Source organism: Chiloscyllium punctatum, chromosome 20 (genome assembly GCF_047496795.1).
Source record: "Chiloscyllium punctatum isolate Juve2018m chromosome 20, sChiPun1.3, whole genome shotgun sequence".
NCBI lineage: Eukaryota > Metazoa > Chordata > Chondrichthyes > Orectolobiformes > Hemiscylliidae > Chiloscyllium > Chiloscyllium punctatum.
In genome coordinates, this window is record NC_092758.1 from 84,410,114 (window position 1) to 84,433,156 (window position 23,043).

General features: G+C 45.6%; 1 protein-coding gene across 1 annotated transcript in view; it reads right to left on the minus strand.

The window, feature by feature from the left end:
- LOC140491812 (B-cell receptor CD22-like) overlaps nucleotides 1-17,853 on the minus strand; it is a 67,442-nt gene extending 49,589 nt beyond the window's left edge. The window contains exons 1-4 of the mRNA XM_072590209.1: nucleotides 17,746-17,853; nucleotides 11,365-11,477; nucleotides 7,937-8,293; nucleotides 5,798-6,082 (exon numbers count right to left, since the gene is read on the minus strand). Coding sequence (XP_072446310.1) covers nucleotides 5,798-6,082; nucleotides 7,937-8,293; nucleotides 11,365-11,416 — 694 coding nt within the window. The 5' untranslated portion in view covers nucleotides 11,417-11,477; nucleotides 17,746-17,853. The remainder of the gene's footprint in view (nucleotides 1-5,797; nucleotides 6,083-7,936; nucleotides 8,294-11,364; nucleotides 11,478-17,745) is intronic.
- Between the last annotated feature and the right edge of the window lie 5,190 nt (nucleotides 17,854-23,043).

Genomic DNA, 23,043 nt, shown 5'->3' on the forward strand with positions numbered 1-23,043 from the left:
AGAGAGTTGAAATTGTTCGCAGTGAGAGTTTGCAAGCACCTGTCATGTGACTGACTAGCAGTCTCAGAGTGTACTGGACAATTGAAAATATGTAACATTTGGCTGCTATGTTCACAACAGTTCAAGATTAACCAATCCGTTTAAATTATGGTCCAGGGTACTGAAACCCAATCAAAGTTGAATTTTACTGTTTTGACATCATTGAACCATTGAGAAAATCTAATGATTGGGGTATAAATAAAGTTAGCCAGAGAGCAACAACCTTCCATCTAGAGAGGGACACTGCCATTCAAAACATTATCAAAGGTATCTTTTTCATTTGAAATGTCTTTGCAGCAAAGAACCGAAGACATAAGGGGCATGGATAGGACAAGTCTTTTCACAGGGGTGCAGGAGTCCAGGACTGGCATAGGTTTAGGATGAGAGGGGAAAGATCTAGAAGAGACTTAAGAGGAAACTTTTTCACTCAGATGGTGGTATGTGTACGGAATAAGCTGCCAGAGGAAATGGTGGTGGCCAGAACAAATGCAACATTTAAAAGACATCTAGATGGGTATCTGAATAGGAAGGGTTTGGAGGGATATAGGCCAGGTGCTGGCAGGTTGGGATATCTGGTTGGCATGAACAAGTTAGACTGAAGGGTCTGTTTCCGTGCTGTACATATCTATGACTGTATGACGACCCAGGGCAATCTTCAGCTAAAAGAGGACAAGACACCAATGCTGACAGCTGATGTTTGGTTTGGAAAATTAAGTTGATGTAATTTTAATAGGGGCGTTTACTGGATCAGTATATTGTTACAGAATTGGAGGTAGATAACAGACCTAAAAGAGAAAGGCTTAGAGTTGTAAATAGTTGTTTTTAACGTTCACTTTTAAAGTTAAAGAATAAAATTGATATTTTTCTTTAAGAAGTGGAATTTGGGGCGTTCTCTGTCACTCATACTGAAACAGATTATGAGGCGAGGTGAGCTTTTCTGGGTATCTGGTTTAATTAGCAGAAGGGTCCACTACTGTGTTGTAACAAAGAAGAAGTTATAATCTACACTATGTTCTTAAAATATTTTGAGGAGATCTGGTCTGGTCCACAACACTTGGTTCCCCATTATTATTTCCTTATTCTCGAAGTGACACAAGTTCACTGTGGCTCTTTCTTCCTTTTCCTATATTTATAGAATTTCTTGATGTCAATCTTGAAACTAATTACAAGTTTACCCTGAATTTTTATTTGCTTCCTCGACTATTTAATTATGTGGTTGAACTTTATGCTAAAGTTTAAGGTGAATACAGTCGGACTCGGGCCTATATAACCCAGGATCAGCAACGAGCCATACTGGAGTTTCAGGAGGTTTCACACAAAGGTGATACCTGCAGAGCTCCTCTGGATATGTGGGGGTTACAGGAGGACCAGAGGCTTCCCATCCTAGCCCAGCTTCCTGGAGTATAGTCTCAACATAGGCTCTGTGTGTCCCAGGGCACTGGGATGGAACTCTGCCGGATGCTAGAGTGGGTGCTGAGGGCTGCAGGGGGAGGGAAGACAGCCTCTCCCTCTGCCTGGGTAGGTCACTGTTACTCTGACACTCCCTGTGACTGGTTCCTTCCAGTGTGGGATGGGTGACCTGTGTGGGATCTCTCAGTTGTACCCCCACAGGTGCAGCAGGACAGTGACCGATGGGTCTCTGTTCAGGGTCATACTGGTTCAATTTGTTCCCCTGTGACAGGGTCAGTGCTGCAGCCCCAGGCCGTATAAGATTCAGGAATATAGCCGAGATCCCCAGGGGCAGGGTACCATCGACTGTATACACATATAGGACTGAGAGAGCTGTGTCACAACACAATGGAATTCACCAACAGGAAGGTGAGATCACTTCCTAAATATGCCCCCTCTACCTAAGAAGCTGGCATGACCCCACTCTGGGGCACTCTCTATACCTACTGCGTTTGAGGGTCTGGGTGCCTTACAAGGCTGGTTACTGGGGGACAAGGCCTACCCATTGTGAGATTGTGGAACCCCCTGTCAGATACAGAGCACCGAAACAATGCTGCCTATGTTTCCACCAGGCGGTATGTTCGAGCAGGTGATGGGGCTCTAGTCCTGTGGCTTGGCCCAATCTGGGGTGGGCCATACTCCAGTACAGTCTGCACAGACAGCACTGCATTGTCCTGGCACATTACCCTCTGCACAATTGGAGCAGGTAATGGGGCAATGTGATAGATCATGGGGCGGGGAGGTTGTGGGGAAGGAAACAGTTTTGGAAAGAGGAAGGTGAGGACGTTGGGGAAGAGGAAGCTGATGATGTCTATAACAAACACAGCTGAGTTGGGCACTACAAGCCAGACAGACCCTGACTGACACCCATCTGATGAGAGCTGTATGTAGCAGATGACCATGGAATATAAAATCAGTGTTGGTCACAATGCCAGTGTTTGGTCAGCCAGGGATTTGCAGCCAGCATGAGCGAGAGTGTGCATGTGTGTGTGTGTGTGCACATTTAGGTCTGTATGTGTCTGTGTATGTGTATGTATCTATGTCCTCATGTGTATGTTTGTGTGTGTGTGAGTAGACTGTGGTTTGTGTGGTGCACGTGTGCGTGAGTGAGTGTGTGTGTATGAGTAGACTGTGGTGTGCGTGTGTGTTTGTGTGTGTGTGTGTGAGGGGGGTGTTGATTATATTCCCTTTTGCTGATTGCCAATGAAAGCTGGAATTTCCCAGTTGCTCACCTTTATGTGGTGTTCCCCTCCTGCTGAATGACAAACACAGGTATACAGTGGGAAATGGGGACAGCATCACGATGACTTAGAGAGGGTATTTAGGAAGGATATTGCAGCATACAGAGAGGTAAACAGTGTGACCTGGCCATTAAGCTGTGAATCGGGTGAAAGATGTGGTTGAATGTGAAGACAAAGTCAGCCATTCTAGTCACATGGCAGTAGCAGTGTGGTTATGCTGTGCCATTATGTTACCAGTGAGGCACAATACCAGACTGGTGCAAAGCATGCTGGTCTTTTGGTGTCTATCACATGAGTGTCAAGGTGATTGGTGATCGATGCGCAGTAAGATGGGATTGGAATCGTGAAAGAGATGTGCCATGGGAGCAGGATAGGTACCACAGAAGGTGAACTTAGTAAGATGCAGTGAGAAACCTCTCTGAGTCTTACAGTGAAAAACCCTCCTAAAAAATCAACACAACTCCAACTTGACCAAGGGAAAGCAGGATTGAACCCTCTCTGATCATTGCCTGGAAAATGCTTCTGTCTGAAAGCTCTTTCTCCATGTCCTTCCACAGAATTAGTTGCAACAACGCTTCTTTCCTTATTGAAATGGAAATTACATCCATAAAAATAACAACTTGCTCCTATACACGGAAGTTAGCACAGTGAAAATGTCCCAAGGTGCTACTCAAGAACATAATAAAACCAAATGTGAAAAGCGCTCCACACATCAGATGACCAGAAGATTGGTCAAAGAGCGAGTTACAAGGGATAAGATAAGGTTTACTGAGAGAATTCTATATCTTAGGACTCTAGTATCTGAAAACACAGCTACCAAAGATATAGTCATTAAAACAGTGGATGATAAAAGCCATAACTGAAGTTTGCTAACCTCATAGAATGATTACAGAGTGAAACCAGGTCATTTGACACATCAAGTCCATACCAATCCTCCAAAGGGCGTCACAACCAGGTCCACTGCTATCCCTGCATTTCCAATGGTTAATCCAATTAGTTTGCACATCCCTGGAAAATTTAGCATGGCCAATTTACCTCACCACCACACTTTTGGACTGGGGGAGAAAACCTACACAGAGACAGGGAGAATGTACAAACTTCACACAGACAGTCACCCGAGGCTGGAATTGAACCTGGGTTCCTGGTATTGTGAGGCAGCAGGACTAATCACTGAGCCACACAGGAGGTAATCACTGAGCCACATGTCAGCTGGGAGAGATACATGAGGTAGGAGCAGTGTGGTTATGGAGGGCGTTGCAAATAAAGATGAGAATTTATAAACCAAAGTAAGCTGATGTAGCTCAGTGAGTACGGGGGAAGGGGTTTGGTGAGTGACATTTGATATGAGTTGTATCATTGGTAGCATCAGATGGCCCCAAATTTACAAAGGACAGAATAAACACTAACCCATCAATTATTATCCTAATTTATCCTTATACTGTAGTCACATGCTAACATTCAGTGATTGAGCTGAAAATGTGTTGCTGGAAAAGCGCAGCAGGTCAGGCAGCATCCAAGGAGCAGGAGAATCGATGTTTCGGGCATGAGCCCTTCTTCAGGAAGAAACGTGGATTCTCCTGCTCCTTGGATGCTGCCTGACCTGCTGCTCTTTTCCAGTGACACATTTTCAGCTCTGATCTTCAGCATTTACAGTCCTCACTTTCTCCGAGAACATTCAGTGATTCTTGTGTGAGAGCACCCACTTCCCTCTGAGTGACATTTCCTGAACTCTGTTTCTTTTTACTTTTTCCTTCCAAAGTGGAGAAGTTTGCATTTCCCCATTTTATCTTCCATTTTCCATATTAGTGCCCACTGAATGAACCTTCACTTCTCCTTTGCAACTTGCCTGCATCCTTGACCCTCAGACTTGCTGCTCAGGCAGACCCTGCTCTTGTATTCAATCATCCCTCACATGGACAGAGACGTAGGACAGAAGGTTAAAGAAGACATATTGCTTGGCCAAGGATGTTGCTGATTTCTAACAGCTCCAACCAAAAATGCACTTTTCAGCATATTTCAGAACCAACCCCACCCTCATTTACTTCCCTGCAATTATCTGTAAAAATAAGTTTCAGAAGATGATTAGAAATAACAGCAAATTACTCCTGCAAATTGGAAGTAAAACAGAGTGCTGTAAATGCTGAGTAGATCCAACCACTGTCTCCCACAAGGCAACCCTTGAGAGATACCTTACCTCAATGGCTTCATAACGGAATTTATCTAATAGATGCAGTCTCAATCCATGAGATCTTAATTCCTTACAAGGGAAAAGAGGGTAATCCTATGTCCTGTACAGCTGCAACATGACCTCCCAACCCCTATATTCATTTCTACACAGGGAAATGAAGGTGCTGCAAAGTATAAGCAATAATGCAATGATTTGAACTCCCTCCTTTTCTCACATGACACTCTCTTGCACCTCTCACTCCCATTGGTCCACCATTAATATGATTCCTCCGTTAAGTTCCTCTACCTGTCTCTTCATTTGAGTGAAACCATGGACTACCAGTCTCGGTAGATGTAATTGGAGCGGGGAGTTTCTCTGAGTATCCTGACCAACATTTACCCAACACCTAACACAAATGATCTCTTCAACTGTCGCACTGCTTTTTGTGGGGCACTTGTATGTCTCCATCTCACAACTAGGCAAAATTGAGGACTGCAGTTGCTGGAGATCAGAGTCTGCCAAGGAGCAGGAAAATTGACGCTTTCATGCTGCTCGGATGCTGCCTGCCCTGCTGTGCTTTTCCAGCACCACTCTAATCTAGACTTCATCTCACAACTGTTGAAAACTCTTAATTCAAAATGGTGAATCAGTTGTGGAATTTGTTGGAACACCTTGAGGTTGTGGAATGTGTGATTTATAAAGATGAGGTTTGCTTGGCTACATGACCTTCTTGAAAAACAAACTTCGCGTAAATCTTTGACCACTCTCTCTCTCGCATCTCCTTTGACCCAACAACCATATTTTTCTTTTGCCTGCAGAAAATGCCAGAGGCGATCTCTGACTGGAGACACGTCAGTGTGGTTATTGTAACAGTTGAGTTTGTTTCGAGCGAGGAACTTACATGATACATTGAGAGTGATGCTGGCTTTATCAGAATATGCGAACACACTGTAGGTGACTGAGCATTTGATGATCTTGTTGTGATCCTGATACGATGGGATGAAACGGAGACAGCTGCTGAGTACTGTTGGATCATCACTGCATTGTTCTGCTGACTGGTCAGGTAGACCATACCACTTTAGACTGGTTTTTGTCTTTTCATCAATATTAGAGGAGGAACACTTCAAATTGGTCTTGACCCCTTCAACCAACTCTGAGGGTGAGATGACGGGTGTTCTTGGACGGGCTGCAGGATAATAGAAAGATAAGTGACAGATTTTCAAGTTAGTTTATGCCTCCTCGATTATGAAATAAGTGATGAACATTGGCAGGTGACATTTGTACAAGACTGGGATCTGTGCTGGGTCTCCTATTAGTCATCATTGACAGAAATTACATAGTTGGCTGTTTGGGGGTTCAATCAGTATGATTACAGATGACACAAAGATTGGTTGGGCAGTTAACAATGAGGTTGAGTGTCTTGGGTAAGGAGAAGTTAAAAACAGGGTGGTCAATTGGGAAGGTAAGTGGCAGATGGAGTGAAAGATGTGAAGTGATCCACTTTGGAAGGATTAATTTGTCAAGAAGGTATTCAATGAATGGCATGACATGAGGAAGTTCTGAGGAACAAAGAGGCCTCAGTATGTTTGCCCACAGGTCTCTGAAGTTGGAAGGGTATGTCAGGAGGGTGGTGAGAAAAGGCATAAGGGAGACTTATCTTTATCAATCCAGCTATAGAATAGAATAGAATAGAATAGTGTTTGTTGTCACTTGTACCCAATGAATACAGTGAAATGTTTGTATGTCACCAACTACAGCGTTGATTTCGATACAAAAGTACAGAGACACAGTTCAAGATTTGTTACAGAAATAAACATGCCCAGCATTCCAGAAAAGAGTTCAGTACAGCAGACCACGTTGGCACTAGCTTCCAGTCCGAACCTCGTCCTGGCTCCACACCACATGCCACACTGAAAGGCCACTGCAGGAGGGTGGAAGATTGCAATGCAGAGAGACCCCTGCAGGAAGAGGCTTCAGCACCAGGCTGGGATGTCGCTATGCCAATGCTGGGAGGCCAGGAGGTCACTACGCCAACTCTGAGAGGCTGAGAGGCCACTGTACCAACACTGGGAGGCCGGAAGATTGGGAGGTCACCACGCCAACTCTGGGAAGCCAGGAGATTGACACACCAATTCTGGGAGGCTGGGAAGTTACCACAGCAATGCTGGGAGACCGGGAAGTTACTACGCCAACTCTGGAATGCCGGGAGGTTGCCACGCCCATGCTAGGAGGCCGGGGCTGCCACCATGCCACACAGGGAGGCCACAGCACCAGGCTGGGAAGGTCAGGAATCATCAGGGATGCCGGGAATCGAAGAGGAAAAAAAGGAGAGGAAGAAAGAAAAGCATTAGGAGGATAAAAAAAGAGACAAGAAAGAAGAAAAGGTGAAGAAAAACAGGCAGAGTGGATCGTCTCTGGCTGGAGTGTCCTACCCCAGAGCATTAGTGAGACCACCGCTAGAGTACTGTGTGTACCTCTGGTTGCTACATGACAGGGGCTTTGTGATTGAACTGGAGGGAGTGCAGAGGACACTCACCAGGATGCTGCCTGGGATGGAGATCTAAGGTATGAGGAGAGACTGGACAGGTTTGGGTTGTTTTCATTGGAGCAGAGAAGACTAAGAAGGGATCTGATTGAGGTGTAGAAGATTTTGAAGGATATTGACAGAGTGAATAAGGAGTAGCTGTTCCCCTCAGTTGAAGGCTCTGTCATGAGGGGACACAGGGTCAAGGTGAGGGGCAGCAGGTTTTTGGGGGAGGTGGGGAAAGACCTTTTTACCCAGAGGCTGGCAATGGTTTGGAATGTGCTGCCTGGGAAGGTGGTAGAGGGGAGTTCCCCCACACCCTTTAAAAAGTACCTGGCTGAATACTTGGCACACCATAAAGTTCAAGGGTATGGGTCACACGCTGGTAAACGGGACTAGGTTGGAGATCAGGTGTTTCTCACATGTCAGCGCAGACTCGATGGGCCGAAGAACCTCTCCTGCGCTCTATATGATTCTATGATTCTATGAAAATACCTCTCAGGCAGGAATAATTACCATAAACAATGAGCTGCAAGCGTGGCATTCCTGTCCATTTGTCTTTATCTACTATTATAAATCTGAAGCAGAAACGGTGATTGTGCTTTTTCTGAACAGCATTAATTCGAAGAGAACAGTTTTTCTGACCCAGATTTCCAATCCATTCTATCCCAGGGTTCCGATTCGGATTGTTACTGTTGTATAGTTCTTCAGAATGAACGCGGCATGGGTCTTTTAACCAAATGGCAGTTATTTTGTGTACAGACTGCAGACCTTCAGGATACCAGAAAGAACAGTTAAAGATCACAGATGACCCTTCCAATGCAGAAAGAGATCCTGGAACTGAAACACCCCATTGATCCACAGACGAACATCCTGGGTAGGGAGTGGATAAAAGAAAAAAGAAAATATTGATATCACTGAACTCAAACCCACTGTCAGCATTAAATCCAATTGGCTTTACATCATTTAATCATTTTCCACAATTTTATGGTGCATTTAATTCAAAGATAAAGACCAAGGAAATTGAAGCTCAATGGTAGTGCTCTTACCTCATTCCAACAGAAGGTCACGACAAAGATCTGAGAAAGATTTGAGCAAAAATGCCCCATTTATACAAGTGCTACATTGTTGTAGGTGCAGTTTTTTGAATGAGACCTTTGCTCTCAAATGGACATTAAATGAAATCCTGCAGCAGTTATCCTCCCTGGTGCATTGGAGACTGAGGGATGATCTTATAGAGGTTTATAAAATCTTGAGGGGCATGGATAGGATAGGTAGACAAGTAAACAGGCAGCATACCAAGGTAGCAGAGTCCAAAACTAGACAGCATGGGTTTAAGGTGAAAGGGGAAAGATTTAAAAGGGACCTAAGGGGCAACTTTTTCACACAGAGGGTAGTGCGTGTATGGAAAGAGCTGCCAGAGGAAATGGTGGAGGCTGGTACAATTACAACATTTGGATGGGTATATGGATAGGAAGGGTTTAGAGTGATATGGGCCAAGTGCTGGCAAATGGGACTAGATTACCCTAGTATGTCTGGTCAGCATGGACGTGTTGGACCAAAGGATCTGTTTCCGTGCTGTATATCTCTAGGAGTATTTGACTTTTTGAAGAGGAGAAGGGATCTCTACTTGGTGTCCTGGATCATTCAATAGACTCTCGAACTGATGACCTGGTCGTTACGTCCTTATTGAGAATTGGGTCAGGAATCCAGTCCCCACCAGCTAACCAGTACTTCCTGTTAAGAGTTAGCTCCTGGAGATGGGTAAAACTGTAAATTTAGATAAAGACATTATGTTGGTAGTAAGCTTTATTGCTTAATCTTGCTTCTCGGTCATTTTCATTGACTTTGAACTCTTCCACAGAAAAGGTATCTCATATGGGAATCTAATTGCAAAGCAAAAGACTGTACCTTATCAGTGAATTTGAATCACTCGATCAATGTCTTGTCGGTTATCATTGTTCAGAAACTGAATTAGACCAGCCATGTAAACATTGGCTTCAACAGAGGGTCAGGGAATTGAAAGTTTGCGGTGAATAACGGTGGCTCCTAGAGAGGGCAGAGGCAGGTAACTCACCTCCTGACTCCCCAAAGCCTGTCCACCATCTACAAGGCACAAGTCAGGAGTGTGATGGAATACTCCCCACTGTCCTGGATGGGTGCAGCTCCAACAATACTCAAGAAGCTTGTCACCATCCAGGACAAAGCAACTTCTGTGATTGCACTCCATCCACAATCATCCACTCCCTCCACCACCAAAGTTCAGTAGCAGCAGTGTGTAGTATGGACAAGATGAACCACATAAATATCCCAAAGCTCCTCCAACAGCACCTTCCAAACCCACAACTACTTTCATTAAGAAGGGCAAGGGCAGCAGATGCATGGGAACACCACCACCTTCAAGTTCCTCTCCAAGCCACTGACCATCCTGACATGGAAAAAAGACATGATCATTCCTTCACTGTTGCTGGATCAAATTCCTGGCACTCCCTCCCAAAGGGCATTGTGGGTCAACCCACAGCAGGTGGACTGCAGTGGTTCAAGAAGGCAGCTCACCCCCACCTTCTCAAGGGGCAACTAGGGATGGGCAATAAATGTCACCCACAAATGAATAAGAAAGAACTCATCTCCTGTCTCTCCAAAGCTTATCCACTATCTACAGGGCACAAGTAATGAGTAGCTGAAAATGTGTTGCTGGAAAAGCGCAGCAGGTCAGGCAGCATCCAAGGAACAGGAGAATCGACGTTTCGGGCATAAGCCCATATTCAGGAAGTGCACTCAATCCTCACTTTCTCCACAAGTAATGAGTAAGACGGAATACTGTCTACTTGCCTGGATTAGTCGATTACTTCACTAGTCATCCAGGCTTCCCTACTCCAGCCAGCCTTACCCTTCACTCCACAGGAACATCCTGGCCCTGGACCCTCATTGACTCACTTTGGAAAGCTTCCCACTTACCAGACATCTCTCTGCCTGTAAACAACCTCTTCTAATCAATTGTTGAAAGTTCCTCTCTGGGATCATCAAAATGACCTTGCCTCACTTTAGAACTTTAACTTGTGGATCAGACCTATTCTTTTCCATAGCTATTTTAAAACTAATGGAAGTACGGTCACTGGTCCCAAAGTGCTCCTGTATTAACATGTCTGTCCTGCTCTGCCTTATTTCCCAACAGGAGGTCAAAGTTTGCCCCTTTGGTAGACAAGCAGGAAACTGGAAGAACACAGCAAGCCAGGCAGCATCAGGAAGTGGAGAGGTCAACGTTTCGGCTGAAACCCTTCTCCACCTCCCTTTTCTAGTAGAGCTATCTACATACTGCATAAGAAATTCTTCCTGAACAAACTTAACAAATTTCTCTCCATCCAAATCCTCAGCACTGTGGCAATCCCAGTTATCTCAACTAATTACAACCTTGTTATTCTTGCAGCTATCTGCAATCTCCCTACATATTTGCTCTTCAACCACCAGCTGATTACTGGATGGCCTACAGTACAATGCTATTAAAGTGATCTTCCCCTTTTTATCTCTCAGTTCTACCCACATAGACTCAGTGAACAAACCCTCAAGAATGTTTTCTCAGTACTGCTGTGATGTTCTCCTTGATCAAAATACGACTCTACCTCCTCTCTGGCCTCCCCTACTACCCATCCTAAAGCATCTGTACCCCAGAACATTGAGGGATCAGCCCTGTCCTTCCCTCAGCTGTGTTTCTGTAATAGCTTTAATATCCCACTTACTTGAGGCTGGAATCAAGCCTGGGTCCCTGGCACTATGTGGCGACTGTGCTAACCACTGAGCCACTATGCTGCCCATAATTTGCATCAAGTCAGTAAATTGTCATGTTGTCAAAAGATTCATTAGAAGATGGGGAGAAAAAAGACTGGAAGAGAAAGCAAACACAAATTAATGTTCTAATATAATGCTCTGTGGAATTGGATACTCACCCTGAATGAGACACATTACTAAAAGTGCCAGGGTCCAGTGTGATGTGCTCATGGTGCTACCCTCGATGGGACATGTACATGCAGCAGATGGTGACAATCAGACTCATTGACACCTGCACAATAGACAAGGGACCACAGTGAACAAAGAGATGATTTACAACAAGCTGAACAATGGACGCTGAGTGAACTGCTACATATATCAGAACAGGAACTGATCTCTTACTGTACTTGTGGACTCTCACCCTGTCTACACCTCCTTCAGGATATTACAATAATTAAGTGACTATTGTAATTAAGAAAAACTTTAATGTTAACTATTACCTTATTTCTTTATTTTCTACTTATTCTCTGAAGTAACGCTTAACTTTTTAACTCTGTTTCTCTTACTACTTTGTAGCTAAGTTTTTTATACCCAGGTATCTTGGTACTTATGATGGCACCTTGTGTGGTGACATTACACACTTATCACTGTACTCCTGTACTTCTGCACCTGAGTAATACTGAATAATAAAATCTAAATCTAAATCTAAAACCCCTACAAGCAATTCATTCAGTGCCTGGAGAGGATGAATCAAGTATCCAGCAAAGGGTTAAAAATCTGGATCATGCAGGGAGCGATTCAGGAGGAAATTTCACTGCTGTATGCAAGAAATGATACATTTTTTAAAAAAAATCTTCATTCCCTTTTATAAACTGATCATCGAAATATCGGAGATGATGGAATAAAGGCTGTCAGATGCTCAAAGGGTGGGAGGTCATGGACTGAAGTCTCCAAGTGTATGCTCAAACAAACATGGCAGAATCAGCAATGTTTAGAGGGATATGGGCTAAGTAGAGACGGGGGGATTGGTTTAGTTTGGGGTTATGGTCGGTATAGACTGGTGAGACCGAAGGGTCTGTTTCTGTGCTGTCTGACTCTGTGAGTCTATGATCTGTAGTAGGAGGGAGGGAGGCTCATTCACACCTTGAGATCAATGTCTCCTGCTCCATAGCCCAAGTGTGTCGATATACTCAATGCTGCAAGTAAAGCATGAGGGAGGATGCACACTTGGGGCATTGGCAGGTAGGCCTGACAGTGAATGGAAGCTGTCAAAAAGGTGTGGTGTTGGAGAAGCATAGCCAGTGAGGCAGCATCCGAGGAGCAGGAGAGTTGATATAAGCTCTTCATCAGGAATGTTTATGCTCAAAACATCGACTCTCCTGCTCCTCGGATGCTGCCTGACCTGCTGTGCTTAACTAGCACCACATTTCTTGACTCTGATCTCCAGCATCTGCAGTCCTCACTTTCTCCTGGTGAATGGAAGCTCTCTAGGTTGTGGTGCGGGGCAGGGCATAAAGTTTGGCGAGTATCCTTCCATCGCATATGGTGAGCAACTTCAAGGCTGTATTGATGGGACCATTTGAATCACCGCGGTTAGTGGCCACCAACTCAACTCCTACTGCATCACAAATTGACTCCATCCAAAATCTGAGTGCAGCTGTGAAAGCTGCCATCAAAGTCTTTTTTTCACTTATTCATTCACAGGATATGGACGTCACTGGCTAAGCTAGAATGTATTGCCCATCCTTAATTACCCAGAGGGCAGTAGAGCATCAACCACATTGCTGTGGGTCTGGAGTCACATGCAAACCAGGCTGGGTAAGGATGGCAATTTCCTTCCCTAAGGGACATTAGTGAATGAAATAGGTTTTTCTGGCAATTGGCAACAGCTTCATGATCATCATTAGACTCTTAATCCCAGACTTTGTTTATTTGAAATTCCGCCATCTGCCATGGCAGGATTTGAACCTGGTTACCCCGGATTCTGCATTAAACATCCAGGGATAAGAACACAAGGCCATTGCCTGCAGCTTAGCCCACTGCTATCATGGTTGTAGTTGTCATTACCTAAAGGAAGCTCTCATTGCAGTCATGCAGCCTGTACTCCACGGGGTGGCTAGAATTGGCGAGTATGATCTTTCTGTGAGTGGCAGTGGCTAGGTGTATGACAGACTCACTGTTCTCTTTTGGAATGCCAGTGTACGTGCCCCTACCATTGGCACTAGATGGCTGCTGGTGATGCTGAGAGGGCAGACTCTGGTTCTGAGCTGCTGGGCAGCATCTTCCAAGACCATCTACACCAGCAAGACAGGAACTGGGATCATACACAAGGGTCAATGGCTGCATTCTGATTGCATTACTGGATATGTTGTTGGATAAAAACATCAATAACTATTTTTTATAATTGCAGAATCTCATTAAGGGGTTGTTACAATCGGGTAACATATCCCTCTGAACCCTTCCTATTTGTATACCTGTCAGGATTCCATTTAAATGTTGTAATTGTACCAGCCTCCACCTCTGGCAGCTCATTCCATACACATACCACCACCCTCTGTGTGAAAAAGTTGTCCCTTAAGTCCCTTTTAAATCTTTCCCCTCTCACCTTAAACCCATGCCCACGAGCTTTGGACTCCCCTACTCCAGGGAAAAGACCCTTGGACAGTCTCACTGAGATGAAATGGTCCAGGATGCCTATTCCTGCCTCATCTGCCTTGTTTGCCGAATGCTTATCCCGAGGTGCCTTCACGGCTGTTGGTGGCAATGGGCGTTACTTCATGTTGGCAATATTGTGGAGGGAACAGCCAGCCTGTGTATTGTATCCAGCGCACACTGGAGAGTTACCCAGGCATCCAACATTCCTTGGGGTTCCATGCCTGTTACATGTGTGGTTGGTGTGTGGGGGTGGATGGTAGCAGGGGGGTTGTGGGGGTGGGGGGTTGGGGTTTAGGGGGTGGGACGATTTGTTGTTGGGGGGGTGGGGGGATTAGGGGTTGTTGGGGTGGGGGTATTAGGGTTTCGGGAGTGGGGGGATCAGGGGTTGAGGGTGGGAGGGATTAGTGGTTAGGGGGTGGGGGGAATAGGGGTTGGGGGTGGGGGGCATTAGGTGTTGGGGTGATGGGGGATTAGGGATTGGGGTGGGGGGATTAGGGGTTAGGGTGGTGGGGGGATTAGGGGTTGGGGGTAGGGGGATTAGGGGTTGGGGGTGTGGGGCGATTAGGGGATGGGGGTGGGGGATTAGGGGTTGGGGGATGGGAGGATTTGCCTGCAGAGCATTTTGCCAGCTGTTGACCATGCCTGGCATGTTTGGGAAGCCCACTCTCCTGGCAAAGCCACACGGCATGTCATCCAGTTTCTCCCCGTCCAGGGAGAAAATCATTCAGTCGGACCATTTGGACGGATTTTGTTTCCTTCCCAAAGCTCTGTAGCTGCTGGTGTTCCATGATATGGTCTACACGCTACTCCTAGTTCCATACCACTGTGACCTTGATGATCCCTGTTCGGTGTGGGACACCAGCCCATGGCCAACCTCCTCATTGAACCCGTGTCACCTGAGGCATCGCACCAAGTTGGGGAGGGGGGGCAATGGCCTGGGGGAGGGAGGCGGCAAGATTGGAAATGTACCAAGTTCTCCCTCAGTACGCCTTTGCAGATTGATCAGCATTTACCCTCACTCCTCTTCCTCTCTCAGTTTTTGCAGAGGTTCCTGTCTGTACCTGCTCAGCTCGGTTTCTGAGTTATGCGACTGAGCTGGAGGCATAGCAATTACATCGCATATACAGCATGCACACTCAGGTACACAGCCCCTCTGATCCTCTTCAACACATGCTGCAACTCGCCTTATGTCTTCTGAACACGGTGAGCTACAAGACTTGCCACAACAGAGTGAAACCAAAAACACCTCTACAACAGAACGGATTTCTTTCTCTTTCCTGGGATATGGGCTTGGTTGGCAAGATGACTGAACAGCTTGATAGGGCATTTCAAAGGATAATTACGCGTAAACCACATTACAGAAGATTCTTTTTGTATATTCATTCATGGGATGTGGCTATTTATTGCCTATCCCTAATTGCCCAGAGGGCAGTTAAGAGTCGACTAACTTGCTGTGAGTCTGGAGTCACATGTAGGCCACACTGGGTAAGGATGACTGATTTACTTTCCTAAAGGGCATTAATAAACCAGATGGGAATTTACAACAACCAGAAGTGATTACACAGTTGCCATGAGAGGTGGGAGGGGAAAGATTTAAAAGGGGCAATGTTTATTCCCAGAGGGTGGTGCATGAGGAGGTGGTGGAGGCTGGTACAATTACAACATTTAAAGGCACCTGGATGGGGTCATGAATAGGAAAGGTTAAGAGGGAATTGGCCAAATGGGACAAGTTAAATTTAGAATATCTGGTTGGCACGGATGACTTGAAGTGAAGGGTCTGTTTCTGTGCTGTACATCTCTATGAAGCCAAAGTTTTAACACTGGATGTTTGATCAGTTTCAAATTTCACCTTGTGCCAACAATGGGATTTGAGCCTGTGTCCCCGGGACATTAGCCAGTGGTTCCGGATTGCTAGTCTGGTGACACTACAGCAACACCAATACCTCCTCCGTTTGGAGTTAAGTGTAAGCTAGACATGTTAAGGACAGCAGATTTCCTTCCCTTAATGATGTTAATGAACCTGATGGGTATTCTACAAGGATCAGTAATAGTTTCATGGCAACGTTAGTGGGTGTAGAGCAATATTGCAAATTTATAATTGTATTAAAAGTTATTAAATATTAAATTGCATCAGCTACCCTGATGTGATTTAAACCCGTGTCCCTAGAATATCAACCGCGGTTTCTGGATTACTGATCCAGTGAATTATCTCTTACATCACCACCTTCCATTGAAGATTGGACCTTTGGATAGCACTGGGTGGGAGACCTTAAAGCTCGTTAATGCTTGCTCAGCTAAGGAAGACTACACAATGTTCAGTGGGTTTACACGGGGCAGGTTTGTGAGAAGTGTGTCAAGTTATCCTGAATGGTTGGTTGATGTCAGAATCGTCTCACGCCATGGGCAGACATGTCCCAGGATTACGATCAACATGAGACTCTGCATGGGTTGCACAAGCAGAAGCTGGGTTAGAAGCAACTCAGGAACCCAAAACCACAGCCCTAGCTTTGTGGAGAGATGACACGATACGATTCTAGGTAAAAACAATGACTGCAGATGCTGAAAACCAAATCCTGGATTAGTGGTGCTGGAAGAACACAGCAGTTCAGGTAGCATCCAACGAGCAGCGAAATCGACGTTTCGGGCAAAAGCCCTTCATCAGGAATAAAGGCAGTGAGCCTGAAGCATGGAGAGATAAGCTAGAGGAGGGTGGGGGTGGGGAGAGAGTAGCATAGAGTACAATGGGTGAGTGGGGGAGGAGATGAAGGTGATAGGTCAAGGAGGAGAGGGTGGAGTGGAAAGGTGGAAAAGAAGATAGGCAGGTCGGACAAGTCAAGGAGTCAGTAACTGAGCTGCAAGTTTGAAACTAGGATGAGGTGGGGGAAGGGGAAATGAGGAAGCTGTTGAAGTCCACATTGATGCCCTGGGGTTGAAGTGTTCCGAGGCGGAAGATGAGGTGTTCTTCCTCCAGGCGTCTGGTGGTGAGGGAGCGGCGGTGAAGGAGGCCCAGGACCTCCATGTCCTCGGCAGAGTGGGAGGGGGAGTACTGGAGAGAGGTTACAATTCTATTCCTGTTCACAAATTTGCTGAATAGTTACAAGCTCAGTCCAACCCAATGCGTCGGAGCAAATTACAGCAGATGCTGGAATCTATACTGAATAAAGAAAATACAGGATCTCCAGCAATTTCCAATCCAGCGAGCGTTTGATGGAAGATGGAGCAGGTAAAGGTTTTGGTCAAAGTGTTGCAGGGCAATGTTGATAACGCTCACACCAGACCACCAGCTGCAGTTGGCAGAACAGAAACTTTTCTTCATTCACTAGCTGCTAGTGTCTTTCACACTGACAGTTACTAATGTCTCTCTCTCTCTCTCTCTCTCCCTTAAAGGCCTTCCAACATCGCTCCCCTCACAAAACAATCTCCTTGGAAGGATTTTCGATCTGAAAACCCAAAACGACCATCAAGATTTCACAGAATATTCAACCCATCAAGATCTTCGAAGGAGCAAGCAAATCCACACTTCATTCCTTCATATTTTACATTCTTCTGATCTACAGTCAATATTAAAGTTCACTTTTGAATCTGATGGTCCAATCCTTTCAGGCAGTACATTTCCAAACAGATAATTTCGCTGTTTGTTCTCTGATTATTTTGCCAATTATTTGAAGTGTTAATCTTCTAATCATCGTTCTTTATTTTATATTTAGTGTTAATTAGTAGCGTCTTTGAAATTCTTTTAAAATTAATTCCCCTTCTACATCATTTCAGTCATAGCAAAAGATTTTTTATTCAAAATTTACTGATGTCAAAAATATGACATCATATTCATTCAGTTTAAATATACGCTTTACACAGCCTCAACTTCTACTGACTTCATCTGAATACAAAAATAAACATGTTCCTACCTTCCACTTTAACCAACCTTCTTCAGCACAAAGCTGCTGCTAAATCGACGAGTTCTGGCAAGTCAGACTATGTTCTCGTTCGCTCTGTGACACCGGAGGAAAAGGGCTGCAGTGAATGAGGGCAGTAGGAACCCAAGTTCTAGAAGACATGACAACACCAACACACACGGCTCACAAACCAGAAGCAGAAAATAGGAAGTAGTTAATGTAAATAAGCCTCCTTTAAAAAGTAATCAGGGTGAGCCTACAAACATGGCAACGCAGTAATAGTCTGTAACAGGTTCTCCAGGTGCTCTGGTTTCCTCCCACAGTTCAAAGATGTACAGGTTAGGTGAATTGGCCATGCTAAATTGTCCATAGTGGAAAGTGAGGACTGCAGATGTTGGAAATCAGAGTTGAGAATGTGGTGTTGGAAAGGCACAGCAGGTCAAGCAGCATCCAAGGAGCAGGAGAATCGACATGATGGGTTCATTCCTGATGAAGGGCTCTTTCCCCAAGACGTTGATTCTCCTGCTCCTCAGATGCTGCCTGACTTGCTGGGCTTTTCCAGCACCCCACTTTCGATTCTAAATTGCTCAGAGTGTCCAGAGATGTGTGGGTAAAGGGCATTAGTCAGTAAAAATGTAGAGCAATAAGGTAAGGGAATGGGTCAAGGTTGGATACTCTTCAGAGGGTTAGTGTGGGGCCAAATGGCCTGTTTTCACACTGTAGGGATTCTATATAATTCTACATGACAACACCAACACACACGTCCCACAAACCAGAAGCAGAAAATAGAAAGTAGTTAATGTAAATAAAATCAGGGTGAGCCTACAAACATGGCAACGCAGCAACAGTCTGTAACAGGTGCCCAAAACAACAACAGCAACAAAAACAAGTTCCATGTCACAGAATCATACAGCAGAAAAAAGACCATTCAGCCCATCTGGCCTGTGCCAACCCATCTATACATTCACCACTTGACCCATAGCCAGGAATGTTAAGTCATATCAAGTGTTCATCCATGTACATTTTAGATGTTGTGAGGTTTTCCATCGCATGGCAAAGTAGGACAAATTCAACCTGACTGAAAGGGGTCTGTTTCGGTGCTGTATGACTCTATGACTCTATCACTTGCGCCACACAAATACCAGGTAATGACCATCTCCAATAAGAGACGATCAAACCATCACCTCATGACATTCAATGGCGTTGTCATCACTGAATCCTTCACTATCTATGTCTTTGGGGTTATCATTGACCAGAAACTCACCATATGAAGATCGTCATGACAGGAACTGGTCAGGGGTGAGGAATACTGCAGCAATTAACTCACCTCCTGACCACCCTCCCAAAGCCTGTCCACCATCGACAAGGCACAAGGCAGGAGTGTGATGGAATATTCCCCACTTGCTGTGGATGGGGCAGCTCCAATAGCACTCAAGAGGTTTGACACAGAGGGGATTCTGAGTCTGGGATTTATCTGCTCTGTCTGTGTTTCTTTCCATCTCTTCACTTCTCTCTCTCTTTTATTTTATTTTACTCACCTCTTGGTGAGGAGTTCGGTCGTGGTGTTGGCATCAGCCGCGGTGAGTCAGCCCAGTGGCACGGACCCGTGATGGTCACAGCGGAGACAAGTCCAGGTTCCCGGCAGTGTCTGCATCGTCAAGGTGGTCCTAGCACTGACTCAACATCAAGTTCAGCTTCCCTTCTCTCAGTGGTTCTGGGGTGGGGGGGAACGGTGTTTGCCAGAGTGGAGAATGCGGTGTGGATCCGGCTGTTCCTCGTGGCTGTGGACTGGTGGCTCCTTCCACTGGCTCTGATTCGGTGGCGGCTGAAGGTGAGGTGGGACTCGTCCCTTCATCCCAATGGCCAGGGTTTCCCTTGAGGCTCCTGCAGGGTCTTGGCAGCAGCATGGATGGTCTGGATCGGCCTGAGTGTCCTGTCATCCACTTTGAAGGCTGTTTCCATCGGCATCGGTGTGGATCTCCTTCAGCCAGTCTGTGACACCGTGTGGTTTTATATTCAGCATTACTGGGGTCCAGCCCAGCCATCCCACAGGTTTGGGGGAGCCTGGGGGGTGGGGGGGTGGGTTCAGTCTTCAATCCAGAGCTGGGAAACAGACTCAGTGGATTTTGTCCTGAATTCTCTTTGTTTTTAAATTTATTTTTGATTAACTCCATTATTATGGAAGGACTGTTATTCTGAACCTTTCATTTCTGTATTTGTCTGATTTATTGTTGTGATTTTGTACATCTGAGGATCTGTAATGCTGGACTTCGTATTTCTTTATTTTTCTTTTCCTGAGAAATTGTCCTGAGGAATCTGGACCGAGGTGCCTTTGTCCTGAAGATGGTGCCAGAAGTGGAAACTGGTCAACTTTTCACTGTACTCATGTGGGTACGTGACAATAAAGATCATTCACTCATTTCAATTCAACTACCCAGGACAAAGGAAACCACTTGATTGGCATCACATCTACAAGTATCCACTCCCTCCACCATCGACCTTTCATCTTAAAACTACGGCCCCTTCATTTTGACCCTACAGCTAAAGTGCTTTCTATCCCAGTCCATGCCCCTCATAATCGTAAACCCCTCAGTCAGGTCCCTCACAGCCCTCTTTGCTCTAAAGAAGACAGCCCGATCTTATCCAGCCTCTCTTCGTAGCTAAGATGCTCCATCCCAGGCTACGTCTTGGTGAATCTCCTCTGCAGCCCCCATCCAGTGAAATCACATCCTTCCTGTAGCCTTGTGAGTCGGACTGCATTACTCCAGCTGTGACCTCATCAAAGTTATCCCCAGCTCCCTACTCCAATAATCTATTCCACGATTGATAAAGGCCAGTGTCCCTTAAGACTTCAGTCCTGCCCCTTTTAGGGATCTGTGGACAAACACCTCAAGGTCCCTCTGTTCTTCCGAGCTTCCTGTGTGGATAGCCCCTTTAACGGAGTAAAACATCACTTCACAGGAGCCTATCAAACAAAGTTTGACATTGAGTATATGTTGATTGTCTCGCAAGGAGAGTGGTGAAAGCACAAAATGTTGGAAACCACAGCAGGTCAAGTAGCATCCAGGAAGGGAGGGCAAGCTAATGTTTCAGGTCGAGAGGTTAGAGCTTTACCAGAGTTGACGTGAAATATGAAAGGGGCAGCGTTTGTGAGGCAATGGGGCGTTGAGGTGTAAGAGAGAAAGGGTGTTGATGAAGCGGGTTAAGTGCTCGGATTGTGAGAATGGCAGAAGAATGGTGTGTCTAACTGTCAGGCTGGAAATGACAGACAGGCCCACTGGGGTCGGGGGGAGGGGAAAGAGAAGATGGTGACAGAGAATGTAACAAGTAAAGCTAAAAGAAAAGGAAGGAGTGGGAGTAGGTTTACAATCTGAAGGTGTTGAACTCAATACTGAGTCCAGAGAGTTGTAAGAGTCTGAAGGTGAGACGCTGTTCCTCCAGGATGGTAGTGAGCCTGAAATGAATGATCTGCTTATTTGGTTCATAGAGGTTTGTGGGATCTTGCTGTACACACATTGATTAAAATCTTAAATTCCATGAGTGATGACACAATGGAAGAACAGCACTTCTGAGGCTGTGATAAACACGCAAGTTGGCACGGTAGCACAGTAGTTAGCAATGCTGCCTCACAGCGCCAGAGACCCGGGTTCAATTCCTGCCTCAGGCTACTGAGTGTGTGGAGTTTGCATATTCTCGTGGGTTTCCTCCGGGTGCTCCGGTTTCCTCCCACAGTCCAAAGATGTACAAATTAGGTGAATTTGCCATGCTAAAGTTGTCTGTAGTGTTAGGTTAGGGGTATGGGTGGGTTGCGGGTCGGTGTGGACTTGTTGGGCGGAAGGGCCTGTTTCCACACTGTAAGTAATCTAATCTAAATCCTCCCCTTGGCTCAATGCTTTTTATGTAACTGAGGAGCCTGTTCCCTTCCTGTTGTGCACCAGCCTTGCTGTAATTGGTGACAGTTCCGACAAACTGGATGAGATAAGGAATGTTGTTTCCTTCCTTAAAGAAGATGTCTGAACCTTCTGGGCTGCCCGCTAAGCTGACAGCTCATTCCCATCGATAGCTGCTTTTATTTCTTGGCCCCAGAAAAGCAAGGAGAAAGTGAGGACTGCAGATGCTGGAGATCAGAGCTGAAAATGTGTTGCTGGAAAAGCACACTAGGTCAGGCAGCATCCAAGGAGCAGGAAAATCAACATTTCGGGCATAAGTCTTTCTTCAGGAAGCCCAGAAAAGCAAAGCAGAGAAACTGATCGAGAGGCTGGTTGGGATTATTGTCAAAGGATGCTAAGTCAGGAGAGATCGCCCAGGAAGGTGATGGTGACTGGGTGAGGAAATATTCTCTCTCCTCCACATAAAGGCACATAGTCCAGAGATCCAGCCTTTACTGTTTCCTTATACATGTCTAATTTCCCATTTGGATGAAGGGCTTTTGCCCGAAACGTCGAATTTCCTGCTCCGTGTATGTTGCCTAACCTACTGTGCATTTTCCAACCCCACACTTTTATTGACTCTGAGTCTCCAGCATCTGTAGTCCTCACGATCTCCGAATTTCTCAAGGACCAAGCCATTTGAGTGCCATCTTTCAAGAAAACTACATGTCATTTAAAAACCCTCATCAATGGATGCATTTCCTCAGAATGTATTGGTCACCCAACCTGTGGTCTACCTCTGTAACACATGCCCATGAATGGGGATGAAGTATAAGTTCCTCATTCTCAACATCATGTGGGTTATCCTTGTCTGAAACCTTGGTGCGCAGACGGCATAAATACTAGAACAGTAAAATCAGATCAGAGGAGATTTTGCAATAACTTGCTCAGCTCCTGACTGCTCAAACCTTTCCCCTGGGAAACACTCTCCATTTGCCTAAAAGAGTGCAGCTCAAGCAAAAATGAAGAAAGTTACCTCGATCCTGTTTGTTTGGTGGCCCATCCATTACTGTAACTATTTATTCTTTCCACCACAGCGCCAGTGGTACATCATACATAACCAAGATTCATTTGACTGCACCTTTCCACCATCTATAATGACAAAGGCAGCAGATGTATTGGAGCATAAAATCTGCAAGTCCCTCATCACAGTCAAGAGTGTGGCACTGGAAAAACACAGCAGGTCAGGCAGCATCCGAGGAGCAGGAAAGTTGGCATTTTGGGCAGAAGCCCTTCATCAGGAATGAGGCTTGTAGGCCTGGCCGGGGTGTAGTAACCTCGTGTAGGAAATCCAAGACACTAAAAATCCTCTAGTTTCAAAGGACAGGCAGTCATAGAGTAATCCAGCATGGAAACAGACCTTTCATTCCACCAGTCCATG